This window comes from Callorhinus ursinus, unplaced genomic scaffold (assembly GCF_003265705.2).
Source record: "Callorhinus ursinus isolate GAN/ISIS: 27379988/994484 unplaced genomic scaffold, GSC_fseal_2.0 scaffold4, whole genome shotgun sequence".
Taxonomy (NCBI): domain Eukaryota; kingdom Metazoa; phylum Chordata; class Mammalia; order Carnivora; family Otariidae; genus Callorhinus; species Callorhinus ursinus.
Genome location: NW_027397066.1, coordinates 57,765,173 through 57,792,108, shown reverse-complemented (window position 1 = coordinate 57,792,108; position 26,936 = coordinate 57,765,173). Strand labels below are relative to the sequence as shown.

Genomic DNA, 26,936 nt, shown 5'->3' with positions numbered 1-26,936 from the left:
AATTTTGCCAGTTTTGAAGTGTTTTTAATAAATATAGTCATGCAATATGTGCTTAAGAAAGCAATAAAAAATATGTCTAAAATGCTTCAACCCCTAGAGTCGGAAGGCTTTTATTTAGGTAGAGAGAAGGCGGTTGCGATGCGGGCAGGTTAGACCGTGTATAGAAATATCACCTACGTAGTATGTTGACGGGCCTTTGCTTCTTTCCTTCTCTCTCCAACCCAGTGGAAAAATGCCTTCTTGGTATGTGGGCAAGTATGATTCACCCTAGAGAAAATGGGCAAATAGGCTTTGAACTCCGACCTACTTCTCTGCTCCTTGGTCAACCAAAGAGGAATGGCTTACCTACCTACCTGTCTACACCCACACATATATACACTCATACATGTATACATACAGACACGTATATACATATAGACACATGTGTGAGTGCACATGCATTGTGTATATATGTGTAAATGTGTTTCCTGAGGTCATTAACATACTTCTGTGGCATATCAGGGAGCTCTTTCATTCTAACTCAGAGTATGGCCTTGGTAGGATTGCCTAGGGTAATTGTGGGCAGTTGGTTGGCTGGCCTGATTGGATAAGGAGTCTTGCTCTGTGACACATGTGGCTTAGGAAATAATCATGGTCCTGTAGAAATCAGAGATTTCTGTAAGATCTGCAAAAGAATTCTCTGAATCCTTTGTTTCATAAGCTACCACTCTGAAATTGCCTGAGTATCATTAGAGGAAAAATCATTGTGAGGCTTTAGTGTTGGGCTGAGTTCCCTCACTTACCCCCTCTCTTGGAATCAGGGCATATCTATCTTTCTCTGCCCTATTTCTGTTTCCAAGTCTCAAATTCCATTATATTTCATTCTTAACAAAATAAAGTCGCTAATCTTGTCCTCTCAAATATCCAGTTTACTGGGAAATATTGGTTCATCATTTGCAGGTATTTATTTGGTTTTGAAGGTTTAGTGCGAGTCACTTCCCCTAGTCCTTGGTTTATAGTAGGCATTTCTACTGGTGTAGACCTCATGAGAGCAAACACTTTGTCTTGATGATTGCTGTATCCCCGGTATATAAGATTGGGCTTGGTACCTCGTGGGTCCTCAAATATTTGTTATTCAGTGCATAGATCTAGTAAGCAGGGATTGGGATTCACCTAGTGTTCTGACTTTTCTTAAATGCTCTTGTTCTGTGCCCCTCTCCATGTTTAATTGGTCCCTAAGAAAATGAGGATGGTGATAATGGCTATACAAGTAATTATTCAGTGTTATCAAGGCTCCTTGTGACTTCTCTTTTCATTCCACAAAGCTCACGGAGCTAGGTTTATTGGTTTCTTACACTTTTCTGTTTCTGTTCAATAAGATTTGGTAAATTGAACTGAATTACGTGCAGGTTTGGAATGCCCACTAATTTTACACTAATGTCTACTTGAGATCTCTGTTTCAGGCATCAGGGGAGATAAGATAACCTAAGATTAAAATCTACCAATTTGCCAGCAGCAATATTGTGATTTAAAGTGTGATTTAAAGGGGTTTAAAGGGATCCTTCATAAAATTTAGAATTTTAGCTACCTATATAGCCATTGTTCTTTCTTGTAGCTAAAGATCATGCATTTGACTTCACTGGTTTAGCTTCCATCTCCCCATTGAGCATCATAATGGCTAATATTAAGTGCTTTAAGCTTTGAGGATGAAGATGTTACTTAGTGTAGCATGTTAATCTATTACCAGCAAATTATTAGTGCTGTTTAGCTGAAATATTTCTTCCCCATACTTTCACTGTTTTTTCTTGTCATTATACCAAATAATCATAATATTGCTCAGAAATGTTAAGAAATCCCCATGGTCACTTCTGCTTCCAGGATGATTATCTCTAAGTATTCTTGGCTTGTGGGTAGCCAATCCAGATTACCTTGGAAAGCCATTAGGGACAATTCCAAATTGCCTGGTAAAATCATGAGTGGTTTCAATATGAAGGATTTGGTTATGTTACTTGGACTGGATATATTGACAGGGATGACTTAGATGGAACTCTAATGACAGAATTTTGGGAACCTTCTCTTTGTGTTGCTCCAATAGAGATCAGCTTTTACTCCTAAGCTGTGCTACGTCTATTATTAGAAATTGTTGAATTATTCTTTTTCATTAGTTTTTCTTCTGAATAGAGATGGTTTACATGTGCACATTAAAATTGTCTTCTTTAGTTTTTCTGTATTCCCCAGATTTTTGACAATCATCTTAAGTACCAAACTGTCATAATTTAGCATATTCTTGCTCAGTCATCTTTCAGTACACAGATTGTGTGGATTATTTTTTGTATATGTGTTTTTGTTTTGTTTGCTATTTTAATATAGTTTACCATAGCATTACAAAATCCTTATAAACATAGTTTTAATCTCATTATCCTGATAAACCTTAATTTATGTACTTACTTCCCTAGTGACACCCATTTTCTCATGATAATGAATGTTACCACACAGTGTTTTATATAGATAGCTGCCGGCTTTTCAAATGACTACTTTAGGAGAAAGCCCTAGAAGCTGATTGCTGAGTAAAACCAAATTAACATGATACGTTTTGACAGATGGCTTTTTAAGAAGTTTGTATGATCTGAACTTTTACTAGTGGTATAGGGAAGTGTTGATTTTTAAAAATTTCAGTTTTAAATTAGTTTTGGCTCTGTTCTCCCTAAATCTGAATATAATTTTTAAATACTTGATTATGCAATCTTTGAAATATGTAATGAATTAATCATTTTTCTAGTTATCAAGTACCCAAAAGTATGATCAATTATAAAAACGTTTTGTAAACTTTAGTAGTACTATGAAAAGATTCATCCACTTCATAGATTTTGAGAGTTGTATTATTCTTTAGAACGGGTAGTAAGGCATGGGAAGAGTTTTCTAGTTTAGGAATCTCTGTTCCCACAAGTAATTTATCCATCCTAATTTTCCAAATATGTTTACATGATTTTGCTGACTAACTGTAAATCCTTAGGAGAGATTTTGTGGTCATGTCAAGTCTTTTGTTTATAAAAATGATTGCCACAAATTCAGCATGATGAATCTTTATGGAATTTAGAATAAATTGTGACCAGCATGAAACAGTCTATCTTGTTTTTGAAGTGACTGATAAAACAAAAATAACATTTAGGAAACTCGTAGGTAATTAGATAGGATTAAATATATGAATCTTCAGATACTGGGATCTTAGATGTTAAATCACATTTCCTACAATCTTTCTTTGTATTTAGCATTTATATTTTTATATGTGTATATGCACATAAAAAGAATGATTGAAATCATTCATCATATGAGCTTGAGTTCTCTTTTATATGTAAAAATCTTTCTTTTACATGTAAAGTCCATTCCTTACTCTAAAACATAACCAGCCTATCCAGTAGAGGACCTATTAGTATTCATTACCTTTCTTCCATTGAATGGTCAGGGGCACAGACTGTTGTTCACTGTGTGGTTTACTACTTTCTAGCTGACTTTAACCTCTCAAAGCATCTCTTTCTTCTGTGTAAACATAGGCATACTACTACTACTTAGTTCATAGAATTGTAAAGGATTCATAAAGTGCTGGCACATGGGAAGCAAGCTAGGATAATAGCTATTATTAGTATATCTTAGTCTTGTGCTTTTTAAAAAACACTTTTACTCAACGAGAGCCACCCCATTCTACTCCGTACATTTTTGATAGGTCTGCCTACCACCATGAATTTCCAGGAATCCTAATTTACTGTGTCAAGGACTTGTAAACTCTCCAGCCACTCAGCTCACCACGTGACAGCTCTTTGAGAGTTCTATTTTCATGTATTATCTTAAAGTTGATATCTCAATATCGTATTGCTTAATTCATTGGAATATGGCAGTAGGGGGGGCGTTGGGTAAGGAATGAATGGTGCAAAATGATTGCTCCCCGTATAGACTCCAGGCCAACTTTATTTCATGTATCCTGGACAGAATTCTTTCTTCTTTTCATCTTGTTTATGGAAAGTCCTTTCCACTTCAGTGAGAGAAAGTTCCTGTATTAATCATGACTCATTTGGATGCAAATAACAGGAACCCAGTTGACACTGGTTAAGGAAAACAAAATTGATCAGGTAATCGGAGTCAGGTATAGCTGAACAGAGGGCTCAAACAATGTCAGAAATCCCTCTCTTTCCTCCCCCGACGCTTCTTTCTTTCTCATTTTCCTGCGTTGGCTCTATTTCTTTATCAGGATATGATTGGTGGCCTCTCAGGTTGTGGCAAAGACTGTCACCAGCATCTCTAGGCTTTCATTCTACCTTTCTCCCCACTAGACAGAACACTTGTTTTCTGATAGCCCCAGCAAAATGTCCTGGGGGAGGGTGGTTTGGTTGGCTGCTTGGCTTGAGTCATTAGCTTATCCTGGAACCATTTGGTGTGGCAGGGGATGCAGTGCTCGGATTGACCTGGATTGGGTCATTTCACTCTTGATTTACAGGGACTAAGAGTGGAATGCAGGATGGTTAACCTGAGGGAACCCTGGGGTGCAGTTAAAGAAAAAGGAGGATGGATGCTGGGGAGCACACATGTAATCATGCCACAGCCTGAGGGCTTCCCGGCACATTGCATGGGAACTGGCAGCTGTGGTAGGTAGAATATGGCCCCCCAGGGGTGTCTACATCCGAATCCCTGGAGCTCATGAGTATGTGATGTTACATGGCCTAGAGGAGTTAAGTTTGCTGATGGAATTAAGGTTGCTAATCGGTTGGCCTTTAAATAGGGAGATTAGCCCAGATTTTCCAAGGTCTGTCCTCATAAATAGAAGAGGGAGACAAAAAGACAAAACTAGAGAGATGGCAGCATAAGAAAGGACTTGGTCTGATGTTTCTGGCTTTGAAGATGAAGGCAGGGACCCAGGAGCCAGGGAACACCTGTGGCCTCTGGAAGTTTGGAAAGTCAAGGAAACAGATTATTCCCAGAGCTTCTTGAAGAAATGCAGCCCTGCCGACACCTTGATTTTAGACCCCTGTGACCTATTTCAGACTTCTGACCTCCAGAACTGTAGGGTAATACATATATATTGTTTTAAGTCGCCAAGTTTGTGGCAATTTGTTATAGCAGTAATAGGAAGCTAATACAGTGGCCCAGTGCACTGTCCCCGTTTTTCATACTTTTGTCATACTGTGAGCCAGACTATTGTAGATTTGGAAAATGTAATCACCACAAGTAAGTTTCAGTGAAGACCTTTAAAAATGCTGTTTGCATTTCTTGTCTGTCATATTTTCCTCAGCCTTTGGCCCAGGGGGACAAATGCTTATTTTTCCTGGCTTTAAATTCTAGGCTCAATATTAGTCTTTTAAAAGTATTATCCATCAAAAAATTGTGAGGTATATGAGAAATATTAATTTATAGAATGTCTAATATAGCTCTTGAATCTGTAAAACTTCCAGGGATGATAAATGTAACCATTAGATGTGCTTCTTTTAAAAACTAAGATCGGAATGTTAACATTTTGGCATTGGGGCCTCACGTAAAAAAAAAAAATATATATATATATATATATATATATATATATATATATCTTCTCTACTTATTCTGTTATTGATTATTTGATCATTTTAAGATGTAGCAAACCAAGAAAATACTTGGACATTTTTCTTCTTCTTCTTCTTTTTTTTTTTTTTTTGAAAGATCTTCTCTTACCTGATTTCATGTTCTGGAACACTGAAGAATGTGCTGTTCTTTCCTAAGTGACTCTCTTGAACGTAAACATTGTGCAATTGCAACAAATATTTATGAAAAAACCAGATTTAAAAAAATGAGAAGAATTTTTAAGTTCACGACTATTTGTTCTTTCTTAATGAGTAAAAGGAAAAAAAAAAAGCTTTCTCTTTTTTCTCCAATAGCTTGTTAAAAAATCTTTGACTGTGAAAGTAGGTTTGCAATTAAAATAAAAGACTTCAAAGAGGTTCTCTGTCTTGCGATGATAAGAGCCTGGAGGAGATGAAGTGAGGGGGAAGAGACCTTGGCTCTGCTCAGGAGTTCAGCAAGTATCACAACTAACTTTTTAATTGCCTTTCAGTGAAGATGTGTCCCCTTCTCCGTTTGTGTTTACGGCTTTGGGAAGCCCTTCAGCGCGTGGTGTCCTCTTTAAGGTCCACTCATCACACTGCTCACATTTTTCCTAGAGCAGCTGGCTCCTGTCATTTCTGATGAAAGTCATTCTCCGACCCTCAGCAAAGGATTTGGAAATGTTGTTGTTGGAGCGGCTTCTTTAGCAGATCTTGAAAAAGCTTATACGATTTCCTTCTTGTGGCCAGATTGTTGCATACTGAGCATTTGTACCTGAAATAGGAAGTTGCCTGTGTAAACTGCCTCTTTAATAGTCATCAACCAATTCTTGGGAGAGGATCCTAGTGTCGGGGCGGGGTAACAGAGTATGGGTTGTCACGGCTAGCCCGGACTTCAGGCCCTCGGTTGTCATGGAGCTGAGGATCCCTTCTACCCATATCAGAAACACCAGGCTGGGGCTGGAGTGGACATGGGAGAGGCCTGAGAGGTGCCGGAACGTGGAAGGACTCGGAAGCCCACTTCCATCTTCTATAGCTCTAGCTGGATGGGGATGGTCACGGTGATAATAGCCTCAGCTAATTTTTCTTTTATTACATTGTTACTAGCTGGACTAAGTCTTTTATGTGCCTTACCTTGTTTGAGTCCATTATTTTACAGGCAACCTCTCTGAGCCTTAATTTTGATAATTTGCTTGCAGAGGCCAAAATGCACATCAGCTTGAAATCAGAATTTAAACGCAGTACTTCCTGCTCCAGACCTTCGGTAATCAACCGTCTTACCCCACCTTCTCCCTTCCTTGCTTGGGAACTCAAGCCATATTGCATCAATCACAAGTATTCCAATATTTTGTATGCCAGGAGTAGCTTTGGGCTTCATTAGATCAACTAAAGATTGCTCTAATATGTGTGAGCTTTGTACTGTAGTCACTTGAGGTCTAAGTAATGTTGATTATACTACCGAACACCTCTGTTCTCTTACTGTTCTATAGTGTGGTCTTTGTAATGTGCTGGGGACATCTAGTAACCTCTAGGAGACATTTGGGTATCATTGCCCAACGTATTAGATGGATACCAAGCTGCCCGTCCTCAGTTGTGAGCTTCTGAGACTGAATGCATGAGGGAATTAAGATGATCCCAGAGCTTGGGCCACAGTGGTATACTGTGAAACCACTCCCTCTCAAGAATCCCCACTTCCAAAATTGCCATTGATTTTTTTCCCCCAAAGACTGCTGTATGCTGGGGACATTTAAACATAGTTAAGATACCACACCTCCATCCTAAAGAGCCTAAAATCTCTGAAAGGACAAGACGTAAGCATATAACTTTTCTGCCATACAGATTTTTAGAACTTTTATACAGATAATGTGTGATGATGAGCTCTAAGAAGCCTAGACCAGCAGGTCTATAGTCTGGACAAGATAGCAGGGAAGGTTTCTTGGGAGAGATGGGGCTTGAGATAGGCCCTGTAGGCCAGGTTAGATTTGTATGGATGGAGGGAAAGGAGCAGTCCTTTCCCTGGGGGCGAATGGTGGAGAAGGACTTTGAGGAGAGGCGTGATTAAGTTGGGTCTAGGCCAAACGGAATGTTTCAGTAGGCCAGTATGGGAGATGATGTTGCAAAGAAGTTAGGGACAGAGCGCATAGGGCCTTAAATGACAGTTCAGTTTTGGGTTCAGTTACCCAGTCTGCGAGTTTCAGTTCCTTATTTGTGAAGTGAGAGGATTTGATTAGTGGAGGTCTTTAAAGCAATTTTCATGTCTAACATGGAAAAAAAGCGATCAGTTTTCTGAAACTGTTTTATCTTTGAAGTGATGATGAACCATTGAAACTGTTCAGAGAGAATAATCCAGTAATATTAATACCTGACATTTATCGAGCCCTTCATGTGTGCCAAATAGTGTCCTAAACACTTTAGATTAGGCCAGTTAGTTTTTACAAAGCTATGAATAAAATACTATTACCCTCATTTAACAGATTAGAACTGACAGAGAAGTCTTAAGTGACCAAAATCACAAAGGTAGTAAGTGGCAGAATTTAGGCATTTTACATATGGGACTTTAAAACAGTTTTCCTGGGAGTAATTCAGATAATATTTTGGTACAATTTATACAATATTTGGCTGTGAGAAATTATGTTGGGGAATTTGGACTTGGCATCTCGTGGTTTACAGTGTGTGGTGGCAAGGACTTGAAGCAATTGGAAGAAATGGGATTAGTTTGACAGAAATTTCTAAGGAGAAAATAGTAGGACTTGAATGATATTAAATGGGGGGAAAGTGATATAAAGTCAGTTTTCTAAGCTGGAGCTTTGGGAGAATCAGCACATAAACAGTGAAGTCAGGAAGGCAAGCTGAATATTTAGGGTGAACATAAACAGTGAAGTCAGGAAGGCAAGCTGAATATTTAGGGTGAAAATGACAAGTTTAGTTTAGATATTTTAGGGGTGAAGAGAAGGTATGACACATTATTCTAGGCAGAGAACTGCCATGTTCAAGTTTGTGTGAAGCAAGTTCTTTTTCCTTGAACCTGTATTTACTGAGGGTCTGTTATGTGCAGTACACAGACATGTGGAAAAGAGCCCGAAGTCTCAGAAATGGCTACAATTTTGAAACTGAGAAAATTCTAAGGTGGTTGATATTAAAATGAAAAGTTGGATTAGCCAAAAGGTCTTGAAGTATATGGAAACAGAACATGGCCTCCTCAAATACTTTTTTATTTATTTATTTATTTATTTATTTATTTATTTAATTTATTTTATTTATTTGACAGAGAGAGAGATAGAGTGAGAGAGGGAACACAAGCAGGGGGAGTGGGCAGAGGGAGAAGCAGGCTTCCCGCGGAGCAGGGAGCCTGATGCGGGTCTTGATCCCAGGACACTGGGATCATGACCTGAGCCAACGGCAGATGCTTAACCACTGAGCCATCCAGGCGCCCCTCCTCAAATACTTTGATGTAGGTTATGTTTAATATTAGTGTGTGTATGTGTGTGTATACAGATGTATACACATCTCTCTCTCTCTCTCTCTCTCTCTCTCTCTCTCTCTCTCTCACACACACACACACATACACACACACACACACACACACACACACACAGGAATGTGTCTCTTTGATTCAGCCCAAGGAGGAAGAAGGCATTAAGTTAAACTCTCAAATGAGGACTTTAGAGAATTCTCTGACAAGGAGAATTGTTAGTGTTATAATTTAGTCATCCACTGAAGATACAACAATACTTTTTCTTAAAGGTAGTTTGAGTTTCTGAGGAGATCCTGAAAGAAAACATACGCCTCTCACTTGCTTGAGGGAATAAGTTAGAAATAGCAGATATAAAGATGTAGTAAAAATATCTTTTACAAACAAGGCCTGGGTAGCAGGAGGCTCTCCCTTTGACAGGAAGTGCGTACCCCAGCCGGCCTGTGTCCGGCCCCGCTGGGCTAGGACAGGGCTTGCCCCCATGACGTGGGAGACAACGTGTACTTATCAGGATCCTTCCCAGGAAGAAGAGTGAGGAGGGAAGCACTGAGCTCTGTGAACTTCTTATTTTTCACCAGGCTGACAAATCACAGACATCACTCCTCATTACCAGGAGAAGGGTGAGCTAAGAGAGGGAGTGGCCCAGGAGAGTCAGAGAAAAATCTCTTTTCACAGAGGCAGGAGCAGGTTAAAGGCACTCCATCTCTAACGTAAAAGGAAATCACCTACTTGAGATGCTTTCATTGTAAGAAAGAGGCAAAGATTAGATGATTTTCAAGGTCTTTCTTATTTTTGACCTGTATAGATATTCTGTGAATATCTAAAGGGATTGCAGAGTGGGGCTGATTTCCTGCTCCTTGCTTCTAAATATGAGGGGCACTGTGTCTGCATTCCAGGAGATCTGTTTTAATGACTAGATCCACCTTCTGGTTCTTAGTAGCTTAAATGTAAGACCTGGATACTATGATATGTTTGACTTACTGGTCAGAAAGAGCCGTGAGAAGTAGAAATAACATTTGCAAGCAAAATTCTGGTTGTAGAGGTATATGACAACTTGTGTAGTTGGCTGTCATTGATCGCTTGGTGATAACTTGCTATTTGGGGAAAAAATGGTGCATTTTAATTCTAGATATACCCTCAGGCTCAAACTGCTCTCATCCATTCATTCATTCACAGGTATTTATAGTGATTTCAGGTTCTATTTTAGGCACTGGGAAACAGTAGCAAAGAGAACAGGTAAAAATCTGTGCCCTCGTGGAGCTTATATGCTAGTGGGAGAAACAATAAGTAAACATAAATACAATTTATGGTGTGTCAGAGAGTGAGTGACAAGTTTTGTGGGGAAAAGTAAAATGGGGAAAGGGGTTAGAGAGTGATGAGATGGATACTGGTCAGGACACACCTCACTGAGAGAGGGTCACATTAAAGCACAAACCTGAAGAAATTAAGGAGGGAGATCCCAGAGGAAAGCAATCATAGTGACCTTGAGATGTGAGAATTCTCAGTGCCAGGCTGCAGGACAAAGCAAACCCATTTTATTCTGTGATGGATTTTGAGGAGAAGAGGAACTTGACCTGCTTCTTTAATTACTCTGGCTTTATTTTGAGGATAATTTATGAAGGGGAGGAGCAGAAGCAAGGAGAATAGGTATGGGGCTCGTTCAAAACTGGGACCAATGGCCTGGACTAGGGTAATAGCCAGGCTGGTGGTGAGCTGCGGTCACTGTTTGGAGATATCTTAAAGGCTGAGTCAATAGAATTTGTTGAAAGATTTGATTTGTGATGTGATGAGAGTTAAGGGTAGTTTAGTCAGGTTTTGGGTCTGAGTAGCTAGGAGGATAGAGTTGCCAATTACTGACTTGGGAGCAGGGAGATAGGAAGTTTACTTCTGGAAATGTTAAGTTGAAGTGCTTAGGGAATGTCCACCTGGAGAGGGCAATGGAGTTGACAAGAGAGGAACCCATGGATGAAGCCAGGGCTGGAGATCAACGATTGTGAAGGCACTCAAACTCATGGGATGGGATGCACTTACCATGCTGCGGAGGGTAGTTGCAGAAGAGAGGAGTCCAGGGACCAGGTCCTGTGGCTCTGCGGTGTATACAGGTCATGGAAGTCAAGGGACGTGAGGAAGGGAGAATGAGGAGGGGAGACCACGGAGGAAAGAGGAGAGCCGGAAGAGAAAGATGTCCTGGAAGCTAAGTAAGGAACATACTTCAGGAAGGAAGGAGAAATAAGCTGGGTCAGTATCTGCTGAAACAGCAAGTGAGGAGAGGGAGTCTTGACCATTGGTTTCAGCAACATGGTGTCCCTAGTGACCTCAAGAAAGAACAAGAATGGGAAGAGAGGAATTGGAGACATCTCTTGTAGTCAGTCTTTTGGAGCATTTTGCTCTAAAGGGTAGTGAAGTGCTGGCATATTAGCCAGAGCGGGGTGTGGCATCAAGGCGGTTTTTATTAAAGGTGAGAGAGAAGACGGCTGCTTATTTACTTGTTGATGGGAATGATCTAGTGATGTGGGGAGACTGATTAAGAAAGAAGAGAGGACAGGCGCAAAACCTGTTCTCGCAAAGGGGAGAGGGGTTAGGGGCTGGTGCACAAGGTGGGGAGGGTTGCTCCTTGGTAAGATCACAAACAACATCTCCGTCTTAGCTGGAGGAAGGTGGACCATGCATGCCTAGACGCCAGTCGGTTGTGGAAGGCTCACTGCTTCTGAGTCCTGTTCAGGTGACTTAGTGACCACAGTGTGGCTTTACGGTGGCTCTGGCCATTTGTGCTTGTAGAATTTATGGCCCACAAAGACCTTTATATACCAATTGCCGTGGCCCTTCAGCCATCTCTGCTGACAAGTGTATAGTTTCACATCTTAAAACTGCACGTGGGCAATATTTTAATGAGTAGCTAACTTACATTTAAGTGTTCAGTAGCTCATATTTATTGCATCCTCTGTGTAATCTCGTTTAAACCTCTCACTAGACCTATGAGCTGGAAGTGTTACTAGCCTCCAGTTAACAGTTGAGGACACTGAGCCTAAGAGAAACCAAAGAAATTTGTTCAGGGTCATGCACTGACTTAACTTGGTGCTTTCTGACAGTGTAGTTCCTTCCATATCCATAGGCTGTACTGCTTTGTGGAAGGATTTGGGCCTGTGAGGTGTGTAACTTCTGAATGAAGTAAGTTAACACTGGATATAATTTGATTTGCCTGTATGCTTGTAATCTGAGATGAAAATACTTTTGATAGCTTTGAGCTTTCCCCACCATCCCCCTCCCCTTTTTTTCCCCTCCTGAAGACCGAGAATTTAAGAGCCTTTTACAGAAATTTTTGAAACTTCACTGGAGGAAAAATTGGTTGGCTGGTTGCGGGTAGGCAGAACGTTGTCATTCTTGTGGTAGTTTTCCTTTGTAAGTCAGATCTTAAATTAGAAATCGACAGCAAGATGTTCCATCTATTCTGAAGTGAATAAGAGCATAGGAGTGTGGTCTTCAGTGTCAAAATGATCAAAATTGAATTTTTCTTTTGGCTTCTTGCTTGCAACGTGTCAGGCCTCCTAGGCCTGCTTTTTCATTTATAAACTAGGGGTAGTAACACCCACCTGCTGTGATTGCTGAGAGAATTAGAGATGGTATATTCTTTTTTTTTTAAAAAATTCATTTGTTTATTTGACAGAGAGAGAGAGAGAGAGAACACAAGCAGGGGGAGCAGCAGAGGGAGAGGGAGAAGCAGACTCCCCACTAAGCAGGGAGCCCAATGTGGGGCTGGATCCCAGCACCCTGGGATCATACCTGAGCTGACTCAGACACTTAACCAGTTGAGCCACCTAGGTGCCATAGAGATGGTATATTCTTTTTTTTTTTTTTTAAGATTTTATTTATTTATTTGACAGAGAGAGACACAGCGAGAGAGGGAACACAGCAGGGGGAGTGGGAGAGGGAGAAGCAGGCTTCCCGCGGAGCAGGGAACCCGATGCGGGGCTCGATCCCAGGACCTGGGATCATGACCTGAGCCGAAGGCAGACGCCTAACGACTGAGCCACCCGGGCGCCCCAGGCTGGTATATTCTTGAACACAAAGCACAGTGCCCAGTATTTATCCTGCCAATAAATGGCAGGTGACCTGATAGCTCCTTTGTCAGTTCTGCTAACTATTGTCTAGGGGGATGGTAGCCTGATGGGTTACTAAGTGCATCTTCTCCCTTGGTTACAATAATTCCCAACTGGAAAATTACTCATTTTGGGTTTAATTTCAGCAATGTGTCTTATGGGTACATTTTAGGAATGATTTATTATTTAGCATCAGAGAAGACAAAGCTCTATAGAAATATGCCTTCTTTATTTTGAATAAAAATGCAGAACATACTGTCTGACAGTGGAAAAATGGAACTGTCCCAGAGAATCTGGGATGCATGGTTTGCTATAAGCATGAGGCCCTGGGTGTCCTCCTGGGTGTGGAGGAGCCTCCTTGCATTCTTCCTAAATTTTCTAGTTCTCTAGTCACTTAATCCAGGCATCAGTATATTGTCTAGACTTTGGTTGTGTGAATTTCCTTCAGTGGAGATGGGAAATTTCCTTCACTTTGAAACAGTAAATGCATAGTTAGAGAAGGAGTTGTAAGTGGGATTACTGGTGCAGCCAGATGCCCTTGGACCTCAGGTAGTGTGTCTTTTTTTTTTTTCATTAGGGAGTATGTCTTGTAAGTTAGTGTATAACAGCATAGACAAAGCAAAGGTTCTCCGGTTACCTGCATTACTAACTTAATACATGTTAAACAGATCCTACTGACAAGAGACCTTGGTGTGTACAAAATCTTGTATTAGATGGTATTGGAAATACCAAGCTGAATGGGGGGGTTTCTTTTCCTTAAGGAATTTATACTTAATTGGGGCTAGGCTTTGTCAGTCCACATCCAAGAGCCTGATTCATCCCTTACTGTGGAAGCCTTTCCCTCCATCACTCTGCTCCTGCAACACTCAAGTTCATTCCCTAAAGTTTTGAGTTCTTTCTATAAGCCAGAAGTTACTAAAAGTATTCTCCAGGGATTTGGCTGTAAGAGAGACTACATCTTTGCATCTGTGCATACGCTGATGCCTAGTGTGGGTCCTTGACGATGGTCCAGAGAAACCACAAAGGGGGGATCATGCTGTTGCTGCGCGTCCCAGGGCTGGAGGCGGGCTTCACTTTATGATGTGACAGTCCTCACTCCTCTGTCTAATAAATATTTATAGCAATGTTATTTGATCTGTGCATTTAATAAAGAAGGGTGTTTTGTATAAATTCATTGGCCATTCTAAATGGCATAATGATAATAAACATGCACTCAAAGAATTTCCAAGTTGTAAAATGCCTTCATTTGTCTTCTGGTACTTTATACACTGTGTGAAGTATTTAAAAGGCAGGAAAAGAGTGAACATGTTCTATAAGGTTACTTTAAGATCATAGGTTATAGTTCAGTTATGAGTCTTACACTTTCATTTATTGGATGACATCCGTGTAATTGCTCTAGGTGAGAAGTATTCATGGGTCATAGAATTTTTTTCAGGGTACTTTTACATACTGCGGGACTAGTCTCAGGCTAGAATCATGAAGGTGGGGGACTTTTTAATTTCTGTTATCAGATTTTGCTTGTCTTCTTTTCTCATGCTTGTCCTCATGTTCTTTTCCAGGATCCACTGTCTTGCTTCCAAATCATTTTTAATAAGGGATAAATGGTTTATTCAATGAGTTATCTTTCCCCAGCGTGTTTGCATTTTAGCTGGCATAATATATTTGGCTAAACGAGGGGCATTAATTGTGAAATTGAGCTTAACCTGTAGCTGGCCACCGTGATGTAAGGTGGACTCCAAATAGACATTCATGTTAAAATGAGTATCTGTCCCATGTACGGAATTTGGTGCAAAATGACAATACCATTTGCGCTTAACTGACCAGCATCTGCATATTTAATTTCTAGATTATGATATCTACTTTTTTTTTTTTTTTACCCATTCTCCTCGTTTTCTGAAAATGTCCTGTGATTTATGGGGCACAACTCAATGGAACAGAATGAGTGTATGGGCTTTGGAGTATGACTTGGATTCCTATCTGAGCTTCACAGTTACTTGACCTTGAGCACATACTTCCTGAATCTCAGTTTCCTCACCCATGAAGTGTGATTGTTAGGTTTGTTATGATGGAAAAATTCCATATAAACTACAGCACCATAAACTACAGTGTATAAAATTACGGGCCAATGGTAAATGCAACATAAAGTAGCTATTATAATTAGTATAAATCCTAGGATTTTTACAGGGAAAAAATTACACAATCAAAAAAAATTTCTTCTACATAATAGCAACTTCATTAAAAATCTGTAGCAGGTGTCAGTTATGCCAATAATATATGAATTGGGAGCATGTCTTGATGATAAGCAAACCAGATATCATTTATGGAAATTTACTATATTTATATCCTCAAACGTATAAATGAGATACGAATATTCACATTGTAGTACATTTTTTAAAAAGAAAATGATTCATTGAACCCAGAGTTACCTAAGTATAGTTGAGAAATGATTTGAGTTCTCAAAATTTCATGCTTAATGAGATGATTCAGGAATATATTTATTGTGCAAGTTGAGGTACAGCCTTGTGAGGTGGGGCGCTTTATGCCTATGCTATGTTCTCCTGTGTTCTCTTGTCACACAGGGTTCTACAATTCTATTTTTCACCCCACAGATTTACCAATAAAGAGACAGAGTGAGTATGAACTGGTGACTCCAGTCAGCACAAATTTTGAAGGACACTATCTCTCCCATATTCTTTCTGCAAATAACAAAAGGAGGTCACCGAGGGACGTGTCTTCCAACTCTGAGCAATTGTTCTTTAACATCACAGCATTTGGAAGAGATTTTCATCTGCGACTAAGGCCCAACACTCAGCTAGTAGCTCCTGGGGCTGTTGTGGAATGGCACGAGACATCTCTGGTGCCTGAGAATATAACTGACCCCATTAATGATCATCAAGCAGGAAATGCTTCAGAAAGAATCTGGAAAACAGAGCCTTTGCAGACTAACTGTGCTTATGTTGGTGACATCATGGACATTCCAGGAACCTCTGTTGCCATTAGCAACTGTGATGGTCTGGTAAGACTTCTTCCCTTTTGTGGGTATGTGTTTGCAGGTGTGTGGGAGTGCAGCATGGCTCCAGCCTGGTTTGGAAGGTAGAGGTGGAAAGGAAGCCTTACTCTTATATTTTAAGTTCAGGAAGGAGCTCGAGAAAGCATTTTACAGTCAAAGATGTGTGCTTTGGCTTCATTTTGCCACGAAGACAGCATTATTCTGAGAAGCAAAAGATACCTATTTTAGCATTTTTTGCTTACATTTTCACTTGTGTTACATTGGGGAGTTTTATTTCCTTATTTCTTTCAAAGCATTCTGAAAATTTTCTGAAGAAATGTAGATTCCTCCAAAATGATAGTATTTCACTTCTTATGTGGAAACTTTGGATATCTTCTTAAAGAAAGTATTTTGAATGCATTCTTTCGCTTCCCCACAGAATGCTAAAATGGGAAATGAGCAGATCCTTTGTCAGAATTTGTTCAAATCACATTACTTTACAAACATGAGATGTAGTTATCTCTGCATCGTGACTTTGAGTCAGGTTTTTCTTTATTTTCAACTAAAATACCCATATATTGCTCTTCAGTTTTGTTGTTGAGGCCAATAGTAACTGACCTTTCTCTACACACTCTGCAGATGTGAAATATTTTTGTTTCATTACTCCAGATGTTATTTGGAAAGTGTGTCAATGTTTATACCTCCTCCATCCACAGTTGACTTTGTTCAAAAAAGCAACCATTTTTCTTTCGAGGGTTGCCAGGCTGCTGTTTCTTGGGAGTTCAGAGCTATTCCCTTTGTTTTGCCACTGTTCTGGGAGTTCTCAAAATATTCCTTATGTTCCTGCTTATAATTATTCTACCTTAGCTGGTCCTCCAACAATACCATGAAGTTTTTGCTATTGTTCTCTGTATGTGTAGGCCCAACCCAGAGGAGGTATGATACATGTTTTACCAAATGCTGGTGAGGTCATTGTTTTAGGCTTTATTTTTGCAGTCTTGTCCTGCCTCTTGATGCTCTGTAGGGTTTTAAGAGCCAGTGCAGAAAACTGAGCAGAGGACATGTAGCAGGTCCAAGTGTTCAAGTGGGACTGCATTAGATTAGGATCTGTGCATTTGCATTTGGTGCTAGACCGTATTCTGGGGTTTGAAGACATAAGGAATTGCTTGAATTCTCGTTCTCTACAAAGGTTGAATAGATGTGAATTAATTAAGTCATTGAATAGAAATAAAAAAGAAAGTACTTTCTAGAAGATGAAGTTCAAAGTATTCATTGAGAAAGTGTGATTCAGTAACTACTAAGATAGAAAAGAACACAAATCGTACAAAAGGTACTATTTTGTAATACTTTTAAGTAAAATACATTGAATATAAAACTTAATTCAGTGTTATTTTTTTCGTTTTATAGCGTAAAAAATTACGTACGTTTACCTTCTCAGTTAAGATTTGAAATGTGGGATATTGGCTTGAAAATCAGTTTAAGGAAGGTAAAAGGCAAGGAACTTACTTTAATGCATCATCACAGTGATTTTTATATCTGACTTAGCAACCAGTATTTTTCTTACCATATATGTCAGATTATTGAATCATAGATATGAGAAATCTGGGGCCATAACAAGTTGTTATAAAGTAGAGGAAAATAGATATAAAGTCTGAATGAATGTTAATTATTAGGATTCTTTGATTTCTCATTTTTAAGATACGGTGTTAGCATCATGTGTAAATTGATATTGAGTGTGTGTGTGTACTATACTACCACTGCACACTGAAAGTATTCATTTGTTCCATCTTTGATCCATTAATTAATTAATTAAACAATATTTATAGGAGCTGGTAATGAACCAAGTGCTATTCTAGGCACTGTGAAATGGTGGAAGGAATAGTGGTTACCATCCTCATGCAGCTCAAAGATGTTAAATTTGTCATGAAATTTAAATGTCAAAATATCCGGCATATGTATATATACATATATATGTTAGAATCACGTTTAACTTGAAAAATTGTAGTTAAGGGAAATATGTTCTGGAGATATGAATAGGACAGAGTTTTGAACCAGAGATAATTGGCCTAGGCCTTCAGCTCGATCCAGGAAAAGGGTGGGTCTGGCCTCTAGAGAAGGCAGTGCTGACTCTGTGGGTAGGCGGAATGAAGCCTTTTCTAGAGCTTCCAGTTCACAGTAGCCATGTGCCAGGAGGAAAAGTGAAGATGATGGCAGGAAGAACAGCAAGCAGGATTATGGGGAACGAATCAACAAACCAGAGGGCTAACAGCAGGACTACTTCATTAAGTTGGAAACAAGTTCTTAAAATTGTAGAATTGCATTGGATGGGATAAGCCCTTAGCAGAGATGAGGTAGGAAGTTTAATTGAAGGGAATGTAAATAAACTTGGCTGATTTGCTGATTCCTAAACCCCTTTTTCCCTTTAACTGGCTATATAGGGATTTAAGCTTAACCTTCTTGGCCTCAGAAAGGGAAGCAGGGATACTGAGATAAATAGATGCCTGAGGATTAACCTGATGGGCTATCAAGCCATTGCCCTGGGAGACTCTGGGACTATAATCAGATCCAAGTAGGTCTAGTAGAAAGTACAGCCCCATTTGGCCTAAAGATAACAATGGAAAAATACCTGCCCAGCAAGTATATAGTTAAGTCTGCTGATATGGAAGACAGTGTCATTGAAGCTTTGCCTGGATGGGAAGTTGAATCCTTTTGGTTACATCGGTTTTCGATGGTATTCCCGTGATCTGACTTTCTCCATGTGTCCTTCGAAGCTGTTGCACATAAGAAACAGCCACAGGAACATAGATTTCACTGCGGTTGGAGGTTTCATAGTAAGGCTTTCTCCCTTGGTGAAACTCCTTACATCTCTTTTCTCTAATGCAAGCTTGTGGCATGCTATGTGAATTTGAAATGGGCAGCACTCTCAGACAGAATTAATTTGTTGTAAGCAGAATGCTTTAATTAAATTTAAAAACAAGGGCGCCTGGGTGGCTCAGTTGGTTAAGCAACTGCCTTCGGCTCAGGTCATGATCCTGGAGTCCCGGGATCGAGTCCCGCATTGGGCTCCCTGCTTGGCAGGGAATCTGCTTCTCCCTCTGACCCTCCCCCATCTCATGTGCTCTCTCTCTCTCATTCTCTCTCTCTCAAATAAATAAATAAAAATCTTAAAAAAAAATAAAATAAATTTAAAAACAAGTGGTACTCAAAGTGTGTCCACAGACTCAGGCTTGTGAAAAGATAAATACCGAAAGTGAGATTATATATAGAAACTCTTATACCAATTTGACAATTGTTGTATTTGTACTGGGTCAAATAATTTTAAAAAATGGGGCTGGTGTTTTATTTTATCATTTTTTAAAATAATTTATTTATTTTATTAGAGAGAGAGAGAGAGAGTGTGTATGAGAGAATGCGCAAGCAGGGGGAGTGGCAGAGGGAGAGGGAGAAGCAGGCTGGCCGCTGAGCAGGGACCCCGATTCGGGACTCGATTTCAGGACCCTGAAATCATGGCCTGAATTGAAACCAAGAGTCGGACAAGAGGCGGCTTAACCAACTGTGCCACCCAGGCACCCTTCTCTAATAATTAATTTCTGTTGTGTTTTACAAAATAGTCCAAGACCAATTGGGAGAAAAGAAAACATTGTCTGCACCACAGATAGTTTGCCTGGGTGGCTCAGTCGTTAAGTGTCTGCCTTCAGCTCAGGTCATGATCCCCGGGTCCTAGGATCAAGCCCTGCGTCAGGCTCCCTGCTCGGCGGGAAGCCTGCTTCTCCCTCTCTTACTCCCCCTGCTTGTGTTCCCTCTCTCGCTGTGTCTCTCTCTGTCAAATAAATAAATAAAATCTTAAAAAAAAAAAAAGAAAGAAAAGCAAGCAGCGACACTTAAGCTGTTTTTACCCCTCTGGATATCAGCTACTTGACTGAAATAGTAAGATAAAGTTTACCTATCCCAGGTAACTGTATGAAATGGTCAAAGGAAAGGTGCTTTAATAAAGACTTGATTGAAGAGGACAGAAAGATGCCTCAAGTGACATATCCAAAGCCAATGTCTAGAATGTGATCTAGACATTGATATGCATCATAACTAAAATATTATTCTCTGGGTTTCTGAAATCAACATCAGAGTCTTCTGCACAAAGGAATTGACAGTGATTCTTACCCAGTGTGGCCAAGAATAATTAATCTGTTCCTGTCCAGTGTGACCTTTTCCTTTTCTTTGCAAGATGATCATTTATGAGTGACTGTTAATTCTTTACCACTTACAGCTTTATTCTTGCTCTAGTCTGTCCTTACCTGTAGGTAAGAACTCCTGAGATGTTCAGTCATTGAATCGTCCCTGCTTTCTTTCTTTTTTTTTTTTAAAGATTTTCATTTATTTATTTGACAGAGAGAGAGAGAGAGAGAACAAGTAGACAGAGAGGCAGGCAGAGGGAGAGGGAGAAGTAGGCTCCCTGCGAGCCTGATGCGGGTCTCGATCCCAGGACCCTGGGATCATGACCTGAGCTGAATGCAGCCGCTTAACCGACTGAGCCACCCAGGCGCCCCTCGTCCCTGCTTTCTGTTGCATCTAATCTAGAACAAAGCCCAGCTTCTCTAGACCTCCCCCCGCCCATTCCAATTACCCAACTGAAACCCAAGTCCTGTTAATAGGTTCTTTCTCACGCTCTTTTACTGAAATGCTCATGCTTCCCTCTGGTGTGCATTCTCCCTCCGTGCAACATGGAATAAACCCAGCTTGTCCACTGCAGATGTGCTGCTGGTGGTCTTTGGCTGGAGGGTGTCGACATGCTTTTCCTCTCTGCTTCGACATTTCTGAAATTTCACACACTTCTTAGTGGGAAGACACTTCTGGCTGAGAATCCCAGCTGAAAATAGATTTCTTTATTCCACAGAGTCCTGGCATTTACTCTGGAACACCATTAAATCTCCCCTACGAGCAGTGGCAGCTCACAATCATATTTTGTGGTCTATAAATGTGCCAAAATAAAGGGTTGTTTGGTTAGTAGGCTTTATTTCATGTATTTCATAACATAAGGACACTGAATTTCTCTAGACTTGCTGGAACAGTATTGCTCTGTTAATTCCCCTGGATTAGCATCAGAGGGACCTGGTTGGGAGTGGAAGAGCTGACTGCTAATGGCTTTTCCTGGGTTATCCAGCTCAGTGATTTCCTTGTGGGCTGATTTTATGATCAAGGGAGTCTATCTAGGACAAAAATTTTCAGCATTTTTTTAACATTTGGAATTCTTCCTTCCAATGAAATCACTAGGGGTTACCTACTAAAGTAATATGCGAAACGGGTAACTCAGGAAAGGCCTGCCTAAAACACAGGTGGGAGATGCTCTTTCTCCCAGTGTCTCTTCTTCCTGCCCTGTTCTCACTCTAGACCACTTTTAGGCTGCTGGAGGCGTCCGGCAGGGATCTTCACTGTTAGGGCAAGGGGTCTTGGAAGCTTGAGGTGAACCATTTGGAAACCATAAATAGGGCCTCTTTTTTGAAATATCCGATAGTCACATCTGGTTAATATTGGAGGTATTTTATCTTTCGTAGATTTGGGGCATGGCCCAATGAAGTCTTGGACGACAGTTGCAAACCTATAAAGAAAACAGCCTTAGGACTCCCCTGCCTTGAGACTTTTGCTTTGGGATTTGGTCCCCTCGACAGTGTGTTCTTGCCATGCCTATTTCAGTAAGTCTAGCTGCAGAAGCAGTTTTTAAAAAGTCTGTCTAAAAAAGTATTATGAGCCAGTGTGCCTGGGATTAAGAACATTTGACCTGTGATTGTAAATACAGCTCAATCTAGTAAAAGAAATGTTTGATACTAAAAATGGATACAAGTCTGTAGTTATTTATAGTGGATTTAGAAAAGAGGGTTTTTGAGGGCTGATCTTTAGATGTTGATATTCAAACATCTGCTTTTGTGAGAGGAGCCTGATTTGCTGAAGGTGCATCACCTCCCATGGAACACGTCTATGGAAGGTGTCATGCATTTTATTTATGGGACAGGGGGAGATTTGTCTGTTTATGGTTTATATGCTGATTTCAGAGACATTAGATGGTTTGAGGAACAAAGGACTGAAACCTTGTTTTACTTCCAGGGACCTACACCAGGCTATTTTAGCAATGCAGGATTAGAAGGAGCTTAAAGCCCCTAAACCCTTTCATTTCCAGAAGTAGAAGGAAAAAAAAAAAAGCAGCAGGCACTGGTCCCTTTCAAAATGAAGAATGGATGCAAGTTCTCCAGTTCAGTTAGTCTGGGAGAACCAGTACCATGGCGGGCCTCATTGCTTCTTTCCTGAGATTTGGTTAAGCTGTGGCCCTTTGGGAGCTGTCGCTGTTTACCTAGTTGTGTGTCTTTGAGGTTGGGTACATTTCCCACTCTGCCCCCTTTCTCAAATATAAAGGCAGCCGGTATGTGCTTATCTGGGGGAAAGAGGCAAGGTTTGGCATAGTCCTTGATCATTTTCACATTTTGTATCTGATTTGCATAAGTCGAGAATCATACATATGTCAAGTCTTTCCCTATTTTTTTGGCTCTATTTCTCTTGTGTGATTTAGTTAATCTTATACAAAGAATATCCAAGGACATGAGCTGGGAATAGAGTAGGAAGTGAAAGAAAAAAAACAAAAAAAAAACCTGTCAGAAGTGTTTTTAAATTTTGCAAATATTTCTTCATAATAGTTATTTTGTAGTTAATCTAAATTATTCATGTTTATTTATGAATATCACCTGTACAATACTTATTATTTGATTTATATCATTTTGATGATGATTCGTTTCCATTATCTCCCATAACATTGGTATAGTAAATTTTTTAAAAATTAAGTTTAAAGATGAGTTAAAAATTGGGGAAAATGTAAATATGATGCTACAAATCTTTCTTTGGACAGACATGGAAAAACAAAATAAAAGGGGCAGCAGAAGTACTTTTTCTTTCTGCAGTCAGCTTGGCAAGTAATGCTTCTTCCCAATGTCTTGACAACCATGACTTCTTTACTCCAGGACAGATTTTTCAAGATACTCAAGACATGCTTTAAGAACTGTGAAAATAGTGCTGACCACATCTTAAAATACCTTCTTCTGAGTAAATCATCATAATAAAACAAGAACAAGAGGACAGCTTGGTATTGATATGATGCCCTTGTGCATAATCAGGTTTTGAGGTCACAGAGTTCTAAACTGTAAGTGAAATTCAGTCTCAAAGTTTTTCACCTGTGAAAACCGTGTTCTTCTTTTGACTTAATCTTTGCTTCCAGGAGTACTGATCAAGTTAACAAAGCATTTTGAAGCACTAGGCTATGTAAAGTGCTATACTGATGCCTGTGGTAAATACTGAAGGTAAGTCAGGCATACCTTGGTTTTCCAAGGGCACTGGAAAGGAGATGCGCCGTAGCCGACCGGAAGTACAAGGCACACTGTTTTATATGTTGTAAGCCTAGACCACATGAGATGTGAGAGCTCGGAGGGTGAAAAGATTGTTTCTGTCTGGAAGGATGGTGGAAGGCTTCCTGGAGGAAGCAATATTTGTGGTACAAGAGATTTGAAAAGATAAACATTTATGTTCAAATAATCCCCGATGACGGTGGGGATGGAGTGGGTGGGAGGAGGAGCCTCTGAAGAAAGTAGGAGCCTTGTTGGAGGTCTGCACACGCTGGCCCTAAGAATGAAGGGAGGACGCGGAAGTTGATTTCATGAACTTTGTAACATATATAACAAATACATAGGAGGGTCAGTGTTTATCTGAATATGATACAAAAGGGAGAGAGAGAAAGAAAAAGGAGCATAAATCAGCGACTGGGTCACTGATAGTAACAGGACTGCACGGACATTCAGGATGGGAGGAGGGCGAGGATTCCTGTTCCTTTTCTTCATAGAAAAGTTTCTCTGGGGGGCGCCTGGGTGGCTCAGGTGGTTAAGCGTCTGCCTTCAGCTCAGGTCATGATCCCAGGGTCCTGGGATCCAGTGCTGCATCAGGGTCCCCACTCAGCGGGGAGCCTGCTTCTCCCTCTCCCTCTGCTGCTCCCCCTGCTTGTGCTCTCTCTCTGTCAAATAAATAAATAAAATAGTTAAAAAAAAAAAAAGAAAAAAAGTTTCTCTGAAGTCATGGGGCCTTTTCCTCTGGAGTTTAGGGAGGTTTTTTCATAGTAACTTTTTTCTAGAGTTTGTTCCCCAAATTTTATCTCAGACGGTTATGAAATTTGACTTTGAAAAATCTGACTTTTTCCATCATCTGGGTTCTTCAGCCTTTCAAGTTTGATCAGTGATTGTGCCATTTAGTAAACCTCCTGCTACGACTATTATTTCTTCCACCTGAGGTGTTTTCCTCACTTTCTTATTGTCAGTGCTCATATCTCTTACTTCTTGCCATTCCCCAAGGAGTATTACTAATGTCATTTAGTGATATTACTGATTTTTAGAGATTTTATTCGTTTATTTGTCAGAGAGAGAGAGAGACAGAGTTTGCACACAAGTAGGGGGAATAACAGGCAGAGGGAGAAGTAGGGAGCCTGACATGGGGCTCGATCCCAGGACCCTGGGATCATGACCTGAGCTGAAGGTAGACACTTAACTGACTGAGCCGAAGGTAGACACTTAACTGACTGAGCCACCCAGTCGTCCCTGAAACAAGGGACTTTAATCACTTGGTGTTTTTTTTTAATAATTATTTTCAAAAAACTTGATTAACTTTTAAGCAATACTAGGCTACACTAAATGTATCAAGACATTATTAGTAATCTTAATGTGGCTTATGAGTCCTGTGATAAACAAGTTCAAGTTTTCCATAATTGTAATAAATTTCTGAAAATTCTAGTTTATTGATCTTCAACAGGGATATATAGTTGTACTGAGGTCTAACTTTAGAGTTAGTGATGTTAGAATAAAAAAGGACATTATATATAGCCTGATAGGTTTTGAAAAGCATGATCTAGATTATTACAGCCTACTTCTACAAAATGTTTAGAAGATATTAAATTTTGAGGTTTGTGGTGAGAATAATCAATAAACACCAGTGAAGAGGAACACCGGCTAAGCTATTTAGAGTTATGATACTTTGAAAGAGTTCAGTTTGGAAAAATGTAACTCCTATTGATGCCAGAAGTCTAAACTTGTGTAAAACGGTTGAGGGAAATGGCTCCTGGTGAGAGCAGGTAGAGCATTCGTGTAGAATCAGACCTAACTCCAGTTCCACCGCCTACCAGCCTGTGACCTTCAACAAGTGAGTTAACCTTCTCAGGTCTCTTTCCTTCAGTAAAGTGGAGGTCAAGACCTTGCCAAGACTGTTAGGGCATCTCTCACACAGCCTGGTGCCTAGGAAATGGATGATTATTACCTCAGTCCTTCTTTAACTTCTTTTTTTCAATTTAAAATGATTTGTCCTTCCTATTTTGTGATTAATAATAGTTAATGATTGTTTATGTAATAATAATAGTTAATGATTAAGTTTGCAAAATAAGAAATACTGCAGCCTATGACCTAATTTGTGGAAAATTCAGTCTTCTCTGAAATGAATACCTCGGGGAAAATCCTGTAATGTTCACATCACCTTCTCCACCTGATGTAGGGCTCCTTTATCATCGGCTCTGAGGGGAAACTCTAACCTCCGCCCTCCTGAAGACTTCTAAGGATGGGAAACTCACTCTTCACCATCTTATTTATATATAGCTCTGCCATATATAGAAAGTTCTTAGGTTTTACTTAGAAATAGGAAGTGAAAATATCTTGTTCCACTTACTAGGTTCTTTAGCGTTGACAAAGATGTAGTAACCATTCATGATTGACCTTTTATTGTTATTATTATTGTAATACTTCTGTTTTATGCAGTTGACCTCTCAGTCATTCCTTGTACCTAACAGGCAGCAAACTACTTCAGGAAAATTTCCCTAGAATGGTATGAGATAGCCCACACTCTGGCCAGAATGGATTTAACCAGGCATAAGCTATAATTTTAATATTCCTCTCGTGCTTTTTGTTTTGTGAAATATTTTAAATTATGAATCTCAGAGTGAGACTTTTTTTGGGGGAGTAGTGATAAAGAGTTCTATGGCATTAGGTGATATAGTACTGTTGTTCAGAGTCTTGCCATCCTTGTTCATTTCATATCTCTTTCATCAGGCGATGGCAGTCAATATGCTGTCTTATATCTATTTTTTTTCCAGTCCGCAGTTTTCCTTAAAAAAAAAAATACAGCAAAGAGTATGCATTTTCTACAACTTTGTGGAGGCAGTTGTGGGGAATGGAGAGTAAGGTGGCATGGTGGGTCCCTAACTCTAGCTATGAGAAAGTGCATTTTTGAACTTAAATGACATTATCAAAGTAGACTTTAGGGGTCATGGTGAATTTTTAAGATATTTCTGGAAGACCTACTTCTGCCTAGTGATGTCCCTAAAAATGAAAGATTGTTATAGATTGAGAAGACCGTGCTATTAAATGCTAGGGTGTCATATGAACATAGTGGGGACCCAGTCTGAGCATGCAAAGCCCAAGAGAAAATGAAGAACAGCACTTAGTGAGAGATTCTGCAAATGTTAGCAACCCAAACACAGTGGGAAAAGTTTCATTTAGCATTATCTGTGAAACAGGATGCTTTTAACATAGTGATTAGAATCTTGGGGTACTAATTCCTTTAAACTTGCAGAATACTTGATCGTGCCTAGAGGGTGTCAGTATTTCCTGCTTTCCTGCCTGGTTTCATATAGTCCTTTATTTTTCATACCTGGCTGTGAGGATGGGATTAACTGGCCCCTAGGACAAGAAAACAGACCAAAAAGAGTGATGTGGATCCAGATATAATTAAATCACTGTGAGAGCTCCGTCTGTGTTTGGTCAGCCACATGTCAT

The 26,936-nt window shown here is 39.9% G+C and overlaps 1 protein-coding gene across 4 annotated transcripts in view; it reads left to right on the top strand.

The window, feature by feature from the left end:
- ADAMTS3 (ADAM metallopeptidase with thrombospondin type 1 motif 3) overlaps positions 1-26,936 on the top strand; it is a 257,797-nt gene that overhangs the window by 5,480 nt on the left and 225,381 nt on the right. For 3 of the 4 annotated variants that reach the window (XM_073891779.1, XM_025887595.2, XM_073891780.1), the window contains exon 3: positions 15,719-16,125. The exons of the other annotated variant lie outside the window; for it this stretch is intronic. In XM_073891779.1, the coding sequence (XP_073747880.1) occupies positions 15,719-16,125 (407 nt within the window). The remainder of the gene's footprint in view (positions 1-15,718; positions 16,126-26,936) is intronic. 4 annotated transcript variants of the gene reach the window in all.